At 37.6% G+C, this 16,579-nt stretch overlaps 1 protein-coding gene across 1 annotated transcript in view; it reads left to right on the top strand.

The window, feature by feature from the left end:
* The first annotated feature begins 2,392 nt into the window (after positions 1–2,392).
* The window catches only part of LOC113080254 (short transient receptor potential channel 3), a 31,310-nt gene continuing 17,123 nt past the window's right edge, over positions 2,393–16,579 (top strand). The window contains exons 1-3 of the mRNA XM_026252460.1: positions 2,393–2,763; positions 8,930–9,695; positions 15,032–15,217. Of these exons, the coding sequence (XP_026108245.1) occupies positions 2,438–2,763; positions 8,930–9,695; positions 15,032–15,217 (1,278 nt within the window). The 5' untranslated portion in view covers positions 2,393–2,437. The remainder of the gene's footprint in view (positions 2,764–8,929; positions 9,696–15,031; positions 15,218–16,579) is intronic.

The following is a 16,579-nucleotide window of genomic DNA, read 5'->3' as shown; positions in this document are numbered from 1 at the left end:
TCTTGATTTATTTTTGTCTCTTGGAAAGTCACAAACATTTTATTGTGGATTTTTCTTTTGCTATTTGGAGAAAGTTTATATATAGACTGTTTGTAGTCATTTCCATTCACCACCATACGTTTACTCTATGACAATTTTCCACTTCTGAGAACCCTAAAAATGTGAAAAAGACAACGCTATCTCACGACCAATTCGTACGTATTTTACGAGGTGGCTTATTCGTATGAATTTGTACGACCTCACTCGTACGAATAAGCCACCTTGTAAAATACGTATGAATTGCTGTGAGATCGGGTTGGAAAAAGATCCTGGAGACATTGGAAATATGGCCGCCGAGTGAGCTTCCATTTAATCTCTAAGGAAAATAGTGTGAATTTATTGTATGAGATATTCCTTATGACAAAAAAATTGGTATTTTACTTGTTTCCACTTGAACCTTCCTTTGAGGCTTTTGAAACATTAAAATCTCTTAAAATAATAATATGTTCTGGTCTTGTTAAATCTCCATGTCACTTGGGGTCCTTTTGTTTTTCACTCAACATTGACACCTGAAGGTCTGTCAACGAGGCCACACACTGCGCTTCATATTGACTGAACATCTATTCAATTCTGCTTAAGTGCATCTGTGTCTTCTACTCAGTACAAGAGGCTGGTAATACAGCGGGACATTAAATGTTCTTCTGTTCTTAGAAGAAAACATATGGAGTATTCTTTGATCATGAGAATCAGGCCCCGTTCTCTGGTTGTCATGATGGAGAACCAAGAGCTCTTCATTACTGTAAATTCACACTCCACCTCTGAGTCACAAGCAACAAATGACATTTCCTGTGTTCGCAAGTGACCTTCTGTAGGTTCTGCTCTGGTATCATTGAGATAAATGTGAAAAGGCCAGGTAATGTGACATGACATTTGAAAGCAGATCATCTTGTGATAAACATTGTACTCATGTAAGTCTGCAGAGGATATGCTTAGTGAAATTTTCAGTCCGATTCTAATATCTTTTTTTATTTTGAACGTATCTTTGGTTAGTGACTAAATTAGCTCAGTCTTTTCCCAAAGGATTGTTGTATGCCAGTGACAGATGCTGAGCTTTATCCAAATTTAGTCAACTGTTCAGCATAATTATGATTATCTGTAATTCCCAAACCTACAGTAATTTAGTTTGGAGAGCACTTCTGATGACTGTACACACAGAAAAGCACCTAACGGTTTCCCATGTGGTATTCTTTTCAAAGTGAGAAGGCAAACCACCTCATTTAATTGTGAAATCACTAAAACAATTATTGATTGGCTTGATCTTTGCCCTTTTGATAATCAAATTCATATGAAGAGGCTTGTCAAAGTACACAGCCAAACAACCTTTTCACCTGTAATTGTCTGTCAACGCTGCTATCGATCAAGATGTCCACAGGCTTTCTCTTGTGTAATCAGTTTCCTTGTGTGTTGATCCATTAACTCAAAAAATGTCTGAGGACATATAGAATCTTAGTCTTGATAATTGATACCTAAAAATCAGACTGGATTATCAAACTATTCATTTTACTAAAATACTTGCAATAAAACAGTTATTCTATCACTTATATGTGTTTTCTCTATATTTTTATCGCTGAGATTTTGCGCCATGATTACAGTTCGAAACAGGTGTATATGTTCCATTGAGAAGGCATTTAAGTATGCAAGATGTGAATTTAAATTGTATTTATTTACAGAGGTATATGATGTCACACTTGTCTAAAAACACTGCAGGCAACGGCGCCGTGCAAATTCATTGATGGTTCTGAAGAGAAGAAAACTTAAACGGATTTCCCCTGCTCAGGGAATAGGGAGCAATGAACACTGAATAGGAATCATATCAGTCAAAACACAGTTTATGCACGTAGCTTTCTTCTAACGAGCTGGTTATCAGAATCAGATGTGTTAACTAAAAGAGATAGGCAAAATATGCAGAGCAGGGGACTGGGATTGGGAACCGCTGCAGTAGCAGATCTATACAGGTGGAGCTGGGGAAGGTGGAGGGTTTATGAAGTGCACTGCAGACACTAACCAAGTATTTCAATGTTTGGCAGCAAGCTCATTAGCTGCTAATGCAAAAGAAACCAATCAGCTGCACCATGTGAAAAATGATGTCAGTATGTCTAGAGTTTCATGAAACCATATTATGTGTGTGTATGTGTGTGTGCGTGCGTGTGTATGTAAAATATTTAAATTGTATGCTAAATATATGTATATATCTTTACTGAAATAATTTAGTATTATTTTATATAGTATAGTATAGTTTAGCATTGTGGTATTTTCTCATAACACTTTACATTTTTGTACAATTTTTCTAAACTATTTGAAAATGTTCATTCTCTAAAAGTGAACCCGTGCAAAATAATAAATTTATCAGACAAACCCTGTGGCCTCTGCTTGTCTTGTTAATAATGAGGGCTTCTGGATGTGGGCAGGGCTGCTGGGCTCTCCTCTCAGTCTCCTGCTGTTCTCATCTCTCACGCCACACACACACACACACACACACACACACGCCGATCCTGATGCTGGAGTCAGAGCATCACCTGCAGTGAGTCCCGGAGCAGCTCTCACTGCCGCTGTCTGGATGTCCATGAAAGGCAGAGGATCCAAATACCAGAAAAGAGTGTCTTTTTCTGAGGATGAAGATGAGCAGTGCTGGAAAGAGGAGAACGGCGGTGTGGACGCACATTACCTGAAATCCGGTCAGGGAAAGACGGGCAGGGATTCATCGGGATATAACCGGTACAACATGTGAGTGTTCATACAACTCTACAAACTCACACCACTGTCTTGGATTTCAGTGATAAAGTAGTGAAATGAAACATAACACGCAAGGACAGAATACATCATTGCAATTATATGAAAAGTGTAATAAAGAATATTTATGTATATTTCTCTGAGCTTAAAATAGGCTATACGTTTTAATAGTCATCTCTTAAATGTGTTTTTTTTTATTATTATTATTATTATTATTGTTAAAATAGCCTACATCAAATATGTTGTTCCAGTTGAAATAGTCCTGTTGAACCTCTTCTGCAAACATCTGTCATTAATAACTTGGGACTGAAATGCTAAGCAACGTAAAATACAGTTTATTTTTATTTTCTAATAAAAGCTGTGATAAATGAAGCCTGAAGCGACACCTAGTGGAAGATCATTTCTCCACTGAAGATTAATGTATGAGTGTGGGTTTACTGTATTTGTCTCCATACGTGAGCTAATGATTGTCAGAAAATGTCTTTCTCACAAGATATATTTTTAAACATAATGTAAACAAAAAGTAATATAAGCATCAACCGCCCCCGTCTTTATTGTGTACAAACTATTAGCAGTTTATTTATTTATTTATTTTAAAATATGTAATTCCTGCCTGAAATGAAGAAGTATGACAAGCATGACGTATAGCTGATTAGTAGCAAACACTATACACATACTGATTTTGAACTTACATGACCAGGAATGAATTTATTTTACCATCTCATGTTTGTAAAATGAATTGTCCACATGATGTGTCCACTGTTGATAATTAAAATAACAGCATGAATTACAATTATTTTGTAAAAAAAAAAAAAAAGAAAAAAAAAATTAATAAATAAATACTTGATATGTATATATAGATATGTACTTTTCAGGATCTACATAATTAATTCAGAACTGGAAATGCTCTTTCAACACATCACTTCGTCAAAATGTTCATTTGTGTGAGTGATGCATGTCATTAGTGGTGGATAGACTCTAGTAGTGTCCAGACTCTGAAATATCCAAAGACAGCATGTTCTTTCTGAATAAATAGAGCTGTGTCCTGCATAATGACAGATAGTCTTCCTCTATCTTGATTATGCACGTCTATATGAAGCATTGCTGTGCATTGATGAACATGTGCACGTCACAGGCACATTTTAACATTTCAAGCATTTTATACTCTCACTTTTGTCCCTGATTAACAAGGAGCTGCATAATTTATGCCAATCGATCCATTTTTCACAATAATGGAGAGGGTGTTTTAATGAGAGGAATAGAAATAGCTTCAGTCCACATTTTCTGCTTCAGTGTATTTTCTCTGAATGTGTTTTGACCTAATAAGGATTTTCTGATCCCTTTGGTTAAATTTATTTTTCACCACGGCTAACCTTTTAGTGGAAGTTAGTGGAAATTACTGAAAACATCATTTTAAATATATATATAGAAACCACACTGATTCGCTACAGAAGGACTTTATTCACCCACTGGAGCCATGTGAGGCACATTTTATTATAGATAGATGCGCTTTATTTGACTAACACCTGCCCATTCCATTATAAAGCTTGAAATAATTTAAGAATACAACTCTGATTGGATTCATCTGAAAGATGAAAGTCATATACACATAAGATGCCTTGAGGGTGAGTAAAACATGGTCTAATGTTCGTTTGGGTGAACTAAGACTTTAAGACGTGCTTTTTTGGGGCATTAAATAATGGTGCAATTTATACCATTAATTTGACTAGCGTAAATATTAGTAAATCACATTGTATTAGTACTCTCCTCCCATAAATTTTGCATCTGAAAGGGAAAGTCCTACATATGTATATTCAATAAGGTGAGTTGCAATGCCTTTTCACTGCTAATTCTTCACTGCATGTCTTTAGACAGCAGTCTTTTAATGCCAAAAGATGGTTTGTGCTGGCGCAAGCTGTTATTAAATCTTGCCATTATTCTTTAAAAGGTGTTCCACATGATATGTCCACTTTTAACATTAAAATAACAAAATAAATGATATTTATTTTATCATAATATTCATGGAATACAGGTGAAATATATAAGTTCAATTCAGGATAAAAGCATCTGACAAAACAATAAAATGTAATGTAAATCTTACAAATCCTGTAAAATCTCATAAAAGCTCAATATAAGGGAGTTTGATATTTTTGGTTACTACATATGCAGTAGGAAATTTAAACTTATTAATACCTTCAAGATTCAAGTCATGTCCTGTGTTTTGCTAGTTGAGGGGTTTTAGCGGAGGCCAAGCTCTTTGCGCTTATTGAACTGGCATGGTGGAAGTGTCTGCATGGAGAGTTTCGAGTTGAATGCTTCTGGCCTCTGGTGACGTGGGCATCTGAAGCTCCAGGGACCTGGGCTGTGTGAAATTAATTTCCCTGCTCAAGTAAATCCTGCAGTATAGACCGGGTCCATCTTGCTTCAGACTATAAATTCAGCCTTTAAATTAAACAAACTCATTCTGTGTTCATTTACTCCCTAATGTATCACCAGGTAATGCATGTAGTAAATTTGTGCTGAAGTCCTTTGATGTCTTGAATGAGTTTGTTTTTATAAGAGTAAAGAATAATACAATTTGATTTGCCTATGGGTTTTAATTTCTGCTTTTATTTTCATGTGTTTATGACTTTTGCTGACTGCAAAATATTTATTTAATATAATACAGCATGAATATGGCTTAGTAAACATGTTAACATTAAACATTCCAGCCATGCTTTGCTCCGAAGTAATTGCTCTCTGTGAGTGCAGTCTCTATAAAATTATTATAAAGAAAAGAAAAAAAATACATCAGTAATCATGAATGACTAAAAAAGTCAAGGAAAATCATTGTTCAAAATGTGAGAAACTCCTCTTAGAATAAGTTTTGCAATTAGGACAAAATTCCAGTGCCTCATTCTCAACCAATCGCAAAGATCCGTCCTCCTTAGGTACTGTTGCCATTCCCGACAAACAATGCCGCTCTTACACCCGAGACTGTCTTACTATAAGGAGATGAGAGGGTATGTATTTCTTACTACTGGAGAAAGCGCAATGGCTAACTTGTATAACGTGTCCCTTAATAACCAATCACAGAGTTGTGCGGCACTTAGTTGTCGTTTATGGATACCATAGGAGTATTGTTAAGTGTAAAGATTAGCAGATAGCTTGTTGATTCATTAAATGATAAGCCATTTCCTCTAAAAAGCTATTTATTTTGTGTAGTGAAGTCTCTCCTCCATTGACATCCATTAAAAAAAACGGCCTCTGGTCTCCTTTCCCATGTACTACCAGACCGGAAGTGTTAGCTTTAGCCGTTAAGCTTTTTCGGCTAATGGTTGCAGGCTTGCCTTCTAGTGGCTTTGCTAACACCACACTTCATGTTCTCACGCAGTGAAAAATACATAGCAGAGCAAAGAGGAAACTGACAAAACACCAACAGAGAAGACAGAACAGGTTACTTCTGGTGTGAAACAAGGTCTCAGGACTCTCAGCTTTTAATTGTCCTTTTTTAAGAAATTCAAACAATAAATACCATTTTGTGACTCTTTAATGTGTCATGACAGTTCACTATTGCCTCAGTTCAAACACGTGAACCGATCATCTTTTCATATTTACCAAGCACGAAAAGTTTTGTTTAGGGGTTGTACTAGAACAGAGGTGGCCTAATTAAAACTTACCTGTTTGTAGCTTCCTGCTAACCATTCCGACCTTGATTAGCTTGTTCAGGTGCTTTTGATTAGGGTTGAAGCAAAACAGGGATTTATTGTTCTTAAATTCTAACATTATAACATGAATTGCAGTGAAACTATAATACATTTGAATTGATTTATACCATAGTCTAATGTTTCCAAGTAGGTATAACTATAGATCTCCAAAATGGGGTGTGAACTCCAAAAGTGGGCAGAACCTCCAAAATGGGATGGGGTCTCTTCATGCAAAGACTTTCACCATCGGCTCTGGCTTCAGCCAATTTACATTTCAAAATAAAACTTTATAAATGAAACATTGTTTCTAATTGATATAAAATACAATATGCTATATGAATAAATATACTCTGTAAGAGCAGAGCCCTTCCACAAGCCGTCTCTATGCAGCGCAGGGGGAAATATTTTACTCTGTCACTTTGTTTTAGCCAATGGTGGTGTCCCGAGGCTCTTTCAAAGGTGGAACTCAACACTGTGATTGACACAATTAATAAAATCTTTCAAATCAGCTGTGGATTGGGAGAAAATAATTGTGTATGTGTGTCACGTGCCTTTTTGTCAATGGGAAGAAGCCATGCCCCATTCTGGGTCTCCCACTCCATTCTGGGGTTCCCTCCCACACCTCCAGTGTTTCCCACAGACTTACACTCTATTTGCAGCGATAGAGATAGAGGTTTCCCCGGTAATGGCTGTACACAATGCAGTGCTCTACTCACAAACTCTGCTTTGTCAGAAAAAAAACATGGAAAATTTATTCAACGAAGTCAAAGCCTTTTGGAAAATCTATTTGTGGTGGTCAGTTTTGATATTATGGCAGGCGCCACAAATAAATCAATGTATGAAAAACACTGTAGTCTTATAATTGAAGTTTAAATTCTGCAGATTTCATCATTGTCCAGTATTGTACTGTCAGCAATTTATAAAAACATTTTCATAATTGTAACATACATAATTATAAATGTGCATGTGTAATAACTTGTGAAAACTGAAGCACTTCTCCTTCTACGTCGTCATCTTGTCTGATGCACTCATCCAAGCATTCTAAACACGACCTCGTCCCTCCTCACCCCCAAATCATTCGAATTTCCTTAGATAGGAATTGTTTTAAGGATATACAAATGTGCCACTTTGTGACATCTCAAAACCTGGAAAACAATGTCGTAGTCCAAACGAGCCATTCGTTGTATTTCTTTCGTTTTAAAAGAGACTGTAGCAAATTAGCTCAAAAGGGAAATATATATAAATAATTATAATTGATTATGATTAATTACAATTATTTATATGAGGGCCAGTAGTAACTGTAGCAGTATTAAATTGCCATCGACTAATCTGTTCGTCCAGCTAACATTTAGTGTGATTTCATATAAACTCTAAGAAAGGATATTTTTGTGGCCACAGAAACAACCACCTTACAGTAGCCTAATAATGCATTAGAGCATGTAGCAAGTATCAAAATCATAAAGGGGCATTCGTTTGCAAGACGCACCTGATTGAGAACAGGCTTAGGAGGACAGGTTCAGGAGAGTTCGAACTGTTTGCACATTGCATGAATCAGAGGTAAAAAACGATATGAAAACTGTTCCGTTTCTTAAACAGACCGATCGTTTTGTGTCTTGACACATCAATGTGTTGTCATGAGCCACAGGGTTTAATTTGGTTTTGTTTATGTTTTTTTATTTTTTATTATTATTATTGTAGGTTTAAGCTGTGATTCCCATTCACATTGATTATAAGACTGACAGACTGCAATGGTTTGTGTTAAAAATCTCTGTCTGTGTTCTACTGAAAAAACTAAGTCACCTACATCTTGGATGCCCTGGTAAGCAGATAAACATAAAATGTTCATTTTTGGGTGAACTATCCCTTTAATGAGTGGGAAGTTGGCATAAAGCGACCCAAGGTTAGCCGCATTGAAAACAGATGAGAGCACCTCACTTGTACATATACAGCTCCTGATAGGGGTGAAGTTCATGGGACTTTAAGAACGTTTTTCGGTCGATCTGTTTTACCCCGTTTAAACATGGATCTCTATGGAGAACGGCCATAGATGGGCAAGATGACGTAAAGCAGCAGCGGCACATAATAACCACGTTCTGATTGGTCAGATCGCCTGTCAATCAAGCTCTTTACAAACTTAACTCTATTCACAGGTGTCACTTCAATAAGACACTCACCTGTCATGTGATTGTGGCATCTGTTGAGTTTCATTAAAAGGCTATTAAAAGCCAGAGGGCGATCTCGCCTTCAGCAGGACCGTCTGTCCCGAATCACCTTCTGCTATCTGTACCAGTGGGATCACGAACCTGATGATAGCTACACCACTTCCCAGCTCTCAGTGAGAAAGTCAGATTGTTGGCTATTTGTCAAAGGCATGAGATATAATCAAGCAAAACCAAGTGCAGAAAAAAAGTCACTTCCACTTGGATGAGCTTGAATAATGTATGGTAAAAACTCTACCTCTTTTTCAATTGCAGGAAATCTTCGGATAGCTTCCCCCATCGCAGGATGACCCTACCACGAGAAAAGGGCCGCAGACAGGCTGTTCGTGGACCGGCGTTCATGTTCAATGCCCGTGGCAGCAGCCTCACGGCAGAGGAAGAGCGCTTTCTGGACGCGGCGGAGTATGGGAACATCCCAGTGGTCCGGAAGATGCTGGAAGAATCATCCACACTCAACGTGAACTGTGTCGACTACATGGGACAGAATGGGCTACAGCTGGCCGTCGGCAACGAACACCTGGAGGTCACCGAGCTGCTCCTGCGGCGAGACAACCTGGCCCGTGTCGGGGATGCGCTCCTGCTGGCGATTTCAAAAGGTTATGTGCGTATTGTGGAGGCACTGCTGGGACATCCATCCTTTGCGGGAGGCGAACGACTCACCCGCAGCCCCTGTGAGCTACAAGACGACGACTTCTACTCCTACGACGAGGACGGCACACGGTTCTCGCCCGATATCACACCTATCATCCTGGCTGCCCACTGCCAGAAATACGAGGTTGTGCACATGCTGCTGTTGAAGGGAGCCAGGATAGAGCGGCCACATGACTACTTCTGCAAATGCGCCGACTGCACGGAGAAGCAGAGGAAGGATTCATTCAGTCACTCGCGCTCCAGGATAAATGCGTACCGTGGACTGGCCAGTCCGGCGTATCTCTCTCTGTCCAGCGAAGACCCGGTACTGACCGCGCTGGAGCTGAGCAATGAACTCGCCAAACTCGCCAACATCGAGAAAGAGTTTAAGGTAGGATGGGCGCCACTGAGGGACTGGATTAATATGCTTTTGTTTTTGCTTTAATGGCTTTTTATTTGTTTTGAATGTTTTAGTTTGTTTTGCATAATCGTTTTTCTTTATTGGCTGTGTACACTGCAGAGTTTTGGAAGTCACAACCACTTTTAAATATGAGTGAATTAGTTGCACTGTTTTTTTTAAGTGTTTCTGAATGTTTTGATACTACAGCAGACATATTTTTCTTAAATATTTTGCATAATAGTTTTTATTGGTCACATACACACTGCAATGTTTTGGGAGTCACAACTTTTTTTAAATAAATTTAAAAAATTGTAATTCATCTTTATTAGTGTATTGCATTTAAAAATAGGTGTCACTTCAGGGCTCCGACTGCTATAAATAATTATTTTGTGTAATTAATAATTTTATCAGGTTGCGTTAGTTGATCACATCTTTAAGTGACACAGCACCAAACAAAGCATGAACCGTGGTGTCTGATTTGTGAACAAATGGCTATTATGATTTGGATCAAAACCAATCAGTAATAATATTTTCAAAACGTTTGTGATTTAAATCTGATCCAATAAGTGAATCATTCAAAGCTGTTACTGAGAACACAGCTGACTTCTTTACTGAACTGAGTCATTTTATTTTGTCTTGTTGCAAATGACCCTGCAGTGTAAACACAGCCAGTTGCAATCTACATTTTGAAGTGTCAAACTTTACATTTCCTTCTCCATCCCAGACTTTCACAGAATCAGAGTTCATCTTATGTTTGCATCACTTATCTTAACATTTATCTCCATTGTAACAACATTTTTAACTTCTGTTGCGTGTCTGTTTGTGTGTGCTGCCGCCGTCAACAGGATAAAAAGAACCGTAATAAAGAGACATCGCAGCACAATGGCTTCTCTCTGGTAAATATGTTTGACTACATAATTTTCACTAACCCAGACTAACAGTAACTAACTGTCATGCTTGCTGATTCATCTCTTATGTCAAGGCTGGCCTGTCTGCTTGTCTTGTCTGGAAAATCGAATCACTGAAAAGCTATCAGTTCTTGCAGCATAACTGTGAGATGTCAATGTATCATTTGTTTATTTTATTAAGCTCCAGAACTCATGTATTCAAAGTTTACTGGTGCACAAATAACCAAAGATAACATATATAATGATGCATAAATTTGTGAATCTCACAAAACCTCTCATATTTCAATCTAAATTTAAAAGAATATAAATTGCATAAAGAAAATTAAGACATTTTGTATAACCATAACCTTTTTGCATTTGCATATATATATATATATATATATATATATATATATATATATATATATATATATATATATATATATATATATATATATACCTATATGGCTTCTGTTCTTGTTGTAGCCTATACTTTTGCATTCTCCCTTATTGTGCAAATTAATGTCACACTGTCACACGCAACTATTGTATACCCGTCATGCATGTAATAAAAGCCTTCATAACACGGTTTCTGCTCCTTATGTAACATATTGTCAATACCATTACATTTTTTCATGGTAATAAGAAGTTTGTTGTCATCCTGGTGTTGTGAGAATGTATAATATTTTCCCACAGAGAATAATAAAGCACGCAGCGTGTAATGTTTTAAACAGAACCTCAGCAGCAGTGCATGCTGGGAGATCACACTGATATGGCGTCTACCTGATTATCTATCAAGTGAACCCTGTGGAAGACTGCACACTGTTTGATTATGCTTATTCAGTCCTGTCAATAATGTTTTTAAATGAAGCAAAGGACCATTTGGCATCATAAGTTGAATGTATCTGAGGTTAACAAGTGAAGTAATGACTTTTCAAAGTCAAAGAAACTCTCATGAAACAACTAGTCATGTCAAGTGAACCAATAACCAGGATTATCTTCTAGAGTTCTAGAAAACACAGTTCATTGCTATTGGAAATAGTTAAGAGTCAAGACTCCATCACTTCTTTGTTTACATTAACACTTGTCAAAACTGTTGGCATGCTGCTTTTGAATATTTTTTAACTAAATGAGCTTTGATTGTGTAATAACCTTTGAATTTTTCTTCAAAGCTGCAATAAATTCAACATGAAATTATAGTCATAACCCATTTTACTTAACACTGGTTATTTAAAGAGAAAAATATAGGGAGGGACTTAAAACGATTTATATTCTGAAATTTGGTGGTTGCATGTCAGAGTTTCCCCTCTTGAAACACTAATTGTGACCATTGATTGAACAGTCTTGATGATTTTATTATTTTAGCTAAAAAGGAAATAAATTTATGAGATTATGTAATTCAATAATTTTAATTAAATAAATAAATAAAAATTTGTGTGTGAAATAACAGGCACCAAGACCAAGTCTTTTACGTCGAGCCCAGTGTTATGGAATTAATAGGATGAGTTTTGATTTTATGTTTACTTTTGCTTACCATTTTCTGTTGTTTTATGCTGTGATGCACTTTATGATTATGTTCCCCCCAAAATGTTTTATTTTTATTTTTTTTGCAGAAAAATTTACTCACCCTCAGGTCAACCAATATGTGGAGTTTGTTTCTTAATCAAAGAGATTTGCCATTGCTCACCAGTGGTTTCTTGAATAGGTGTGCCATCTGAATGAGAGTTCAAACAGCTAATAAAAGCATCATAATAATCCACAAGTAATCCACATGACTCCAGTCCATCAATTAACATCTTGTGAAGTGAAAATTGTTTGTAAGAAACAAATCTATAATTAAATTATTCAAAAACGTTGCTGGACAATGCTGATATTTGCTATTTGAAATCCACCTAAACAAACACACCCCTCTCTTGTTTGCTCTGCCTCCGAAACACCTTACAATCCTAATTGCCCTTCTCTGAGTCAGTTTTGAACCCCGGGCGCCCATATGCGAGATGAATGTACTAACAATGAAGCTAAACACCATATTCTCTAGCAGTCGTCAGCGCACCTCTTGAGTTCAGATGTTTACCTTCAAAAAACTCACTAGCTGGCCTCCATTACACACAGAATGCAAGAATGGATGTCTAAAAAGTGGATACCTTTATCATAGCAGACACTCAACAAAATAATGCTTTACAAAAACAAAGCGCATAGAAGGAACAAATAACAAGGAAGCACAAAAAATGAATTTATTTTACACATTAGTAAATACAAACAAGAGTTTGTTGTTATTCACCAATAGCACAGCTTCAGACAATCAATTACACTTAAAACCAATATTACTCAAGTATGGAGAAGAGTTTCCAGTAATATTCCTCATATTCCCTACTATTGCTTGTTTTCTCTCCTCCACCGTCATATGACCCTAATGTTTGTTGTTGTGTCAGTCCAAGTAACCTCTAAAAACCAATCGACCAAAATATATATATTTTTTTAATGTTTTGGTTTTGGCTTGTATACTGTGCCTTTTTTGATGTTTTTCTCTGCATATTTCTCTCCTGATTCAGACGAGAGGACTTTTTCCACTGGAGAAAGTAATATTATGGATAGAGGACTTAGTTGTAGTTGATAACATCTTAATTATGTATTTGTTACAATGTTACGGTAAAAATGGCAGCTATGGTGTATTTGTATTTGGTGTAACACACAACCCTAATAGAAAAAACTGATAAGAAAAATACTATATATACATAAACATAGTTATAAAAAAAAAAATTTAATGCAGGTAATTCTGAGAATGTCAGTTTATGGTTAATTACTGTAAATGATACGGTCTTTATCACTTACATAAAATTACATGTAATGGTTTTTACCGTTAAATTCAGGGTCATTTACAAACACATAACTTTTCACTTAAGACAACTGGAGTCATGTGGCTTACTTGTGTATTATTGTTATGTTTTAATCAGCTGTTTGGACTCTCATTGTGACGTGCACAAATTACGAATTAATTCCCTCAATTTACTAAAACATGCGCACAATTTATAAATGGAGGAAATTAAAGGGGGGGGGGGTGAAATGCTTGTTTTCACTCAATATCCTGTTAATCTTGAGTACCTATAGAGTAGTACTGCATCCTTCATAACTCCAAAAAGTCTTTAGTTTTATTATATTCATAAGAGAAAGATAGTCTGTACCGATTTTTCCCGGAAAAACATGACTGACTGGAGGCGTGACGTGTGGGCGGAGCTAAAGAATCACGAGCGCCAGTAGGCTTTTGCGTTGAGAGCGAAGCTGTGACAATACCGTGAGGACAAAACCAACCAAAACAAACCATGGCTTACAGTCAGATTCAGCGTATATTTATGATCCAGAATCAGATCCAGAGGCTGAAACTGAACAAGAGCAGCAGCAGCAAAGGCTTCTCTATGTGGTATGTACTGAAACTGTATATATTTGCTTAGCGGTTTTGGAAAATGACTAAGTTCCACTTTGTCGTCTTTTTTTTTTTTTTTAAGCTGTACATGTGGAAAGTGCAGTTTGATGACGACATCGCATGTTGTTTACTTGATGTGCTCACTCGCCGATAGCTAAGTTAACAACACAGAGATATTTGAAGCAGTTTTACTCACCATATGCGGTTCCAACACACGATCGTGACCCTTTTTCATTATCCTTAAGAAATAAACGATGTGCAAATCCGGCGTCAAACTGGGCCTTGTTTGTAAAACAAGCATCTTCAAAATGCAGGGAACAAACACAAACACTTGCACAACTCCGTTGATGCTCTGTAAAAATAAACTCCATCCACTGGTCCCTTAATGCTTTTTCTCTTCTGGTAATCTGTGCAGGGTTGTCTTGCCATGGCAACCAAAAACACACTTCTTTTGTGACAACTCTCGCTCTGATCAGTGAATGTCTGTTGTGCTCTCAGTGCTCTGCTATACGGGAGCGTGTGCTCTTCCGGCAGAAGTGCCTCAGGACCCATATAAGGAAATTCCGCTCCATCTAACGTCACACAGAGCCATACTCGAAAAAAACTTTCCGAAACTTGTGACAAACCGGAAGGAGTATTTTTGTAACAGAAATACTCCTTCAAACGTACAACTTAATTTTTGAAACTTTGTCCGTGTTTATCATGGGAATCCAACTCTTTAACAGTGTAAAAAACTCAGTATGCATGAAATAGCATTTCACCCCCCCCCCCTTTAAATAGTAAATCGTGAAAATCTTGACAGAATCTTCAAGACAAACTACTTCAGAAAATTGTATTCATTCTTCTTCCATGAGAACTATTAGGTCTGAGTGGTGTTGTGTTTGGAGTCTAATGAGTCAGATGTTGCAGTGGTTGTTCAAGACTGACATCCTTTTCACCTGAAAGACCCTTTGGACTGTGAGCTCTTGTTTTACAGTGTTTAAACCAACCTTCTCTGCTCTTTCTCTCCTTCTCTACAGAATGACTACAGGAAGCTGTCTATGCAGTGTAAAGACTTTGTGGTTGGCGTTTTGGATCTGTGCAGGGACACGGAGGAGGTAGAGGCCATCTTGAATGGAGATATATCTGCTGAGCTCGAGGAAGGCCAGCATCATCGCTCCCTGCTCAGTCGAGTCAAACTGGCCATTAAATATGAGGTCAAGAAGGCAAGTGTCCATCTAATGATGCCAATTCACAGATTACACTGCACTTTCAAGGATGTTTAGATGTTTTTTTTAAAGGAAAAGGATATAAATAAATTGAAGAATCCATAAACACATCAGCTTTTTAATGAACAATAAATAAATTTGTTCTAGCAGGTATATTGTGGCCCAACCAATCAGACAACATCACACTAAACGCTGGCACTTTAAATAGTTTAAATCCCCAGAGAAGCATCACAGACAACATTGTAATTCACAAAACTGTGCCTGCCGTCCCCATGATCATCATGAGTGTAGGATCTGCAGCCCGCAGCAGCCCTTTCACTCCTGTCATTAGCACAAAGAGCTGCCCTAGAGCCACAGCGAGCAGCATCTGATCCTCTGCGAGTGGCCAGCAGGGACAAACCGGCTCATTACAACATCAGTGTCAAACACATCTCTGTCACTCTCCTTCAGAGAAAGCTGATGCTCGCTAAAGTCTGAATGTCTGAGATTGGACTCCCTCTGCCCAACCACAGCTACCACGACACATTCAAGAAGATTAATGAAAGCACGAAGGAATAATAAATCTGATAGATGATATATAATATATAGATGATATTAAACCCACAGCAGAGCTTAAAGGAGGGATGCCTCATAACTAAACTGCCACCATCCAAAACTAGTAACCATACTATATGAATCAAATATGAAATCTAAATTCATAAATGCAATTGATTTTTAAATGCAACTGTCCAAACCTGAGACTGCATGCCAGTTATAAGTGGCCCCCCAGCCATGTAAACCACAGCATGCCTGGAGATCTGTTCTAGGCACACTCCTGCCCGGAGGAAGGTAAGATCTGACCATGGGGTGAGGGTTTGGTGACAGGTGAGTGCCGGTGAGTGCTGCTCTTCCACGTCCACATGCAGGGGCGTAGCACCAAATTTTGGGCCCTGGGTACAAACCATCTTGCTGGGCCCCCGTACCAAATACCATAGTGATACCAATGGGTGGGATATTTTGAAGAAAGTCGGTAACCAAACGACTGATGGACCCCATTGACTTCCATAGTAGGAAAAAAAATACTATGGAAGTCAATGAGGACCAGCAACTGTTTAATTGCCAACCTTCTTTAAATTATCTTCTTTTGTGTTTAGCAGGAGAAAGGAAACCATACAGGTTTGGAACAACTTGAGGGAGAGTAAATGATGACAGAATTTTCATTTTTGGGTGAACTGCCCCTTTAAAGTTTAAATGTGTACAATAACAATGTACCCATTTTGCTTATTTCCTCTTAATACTTAATTACTAATTACTAAGTGTTAAAACAGGCAATTCCGCTAAAAGCTCACCTTGTCTCACTGTCACATCCACCTCACTGTC

Source organism: Carassius auratus, unplaced genomic scaffold (genome assembly GCF_003368295.1).
Source record: "Carassius auratus strain Wakin unplaced genomic scaffold, ASM336829v1 scaf_tig00030555, whole genome shotgun sequence".
Taxonomy (NCBI): domain Eukaryota; kingdom Metazoa; phylum Chordata; class Actinopteri; order Cypriniformes; family Cyprinidae; genus Carassius; species Carassius auratus.
Note: the sequence above shows the minus strand (reverse complement) of the source record. Positions and strands in the feature narration are given on the sequence as shown.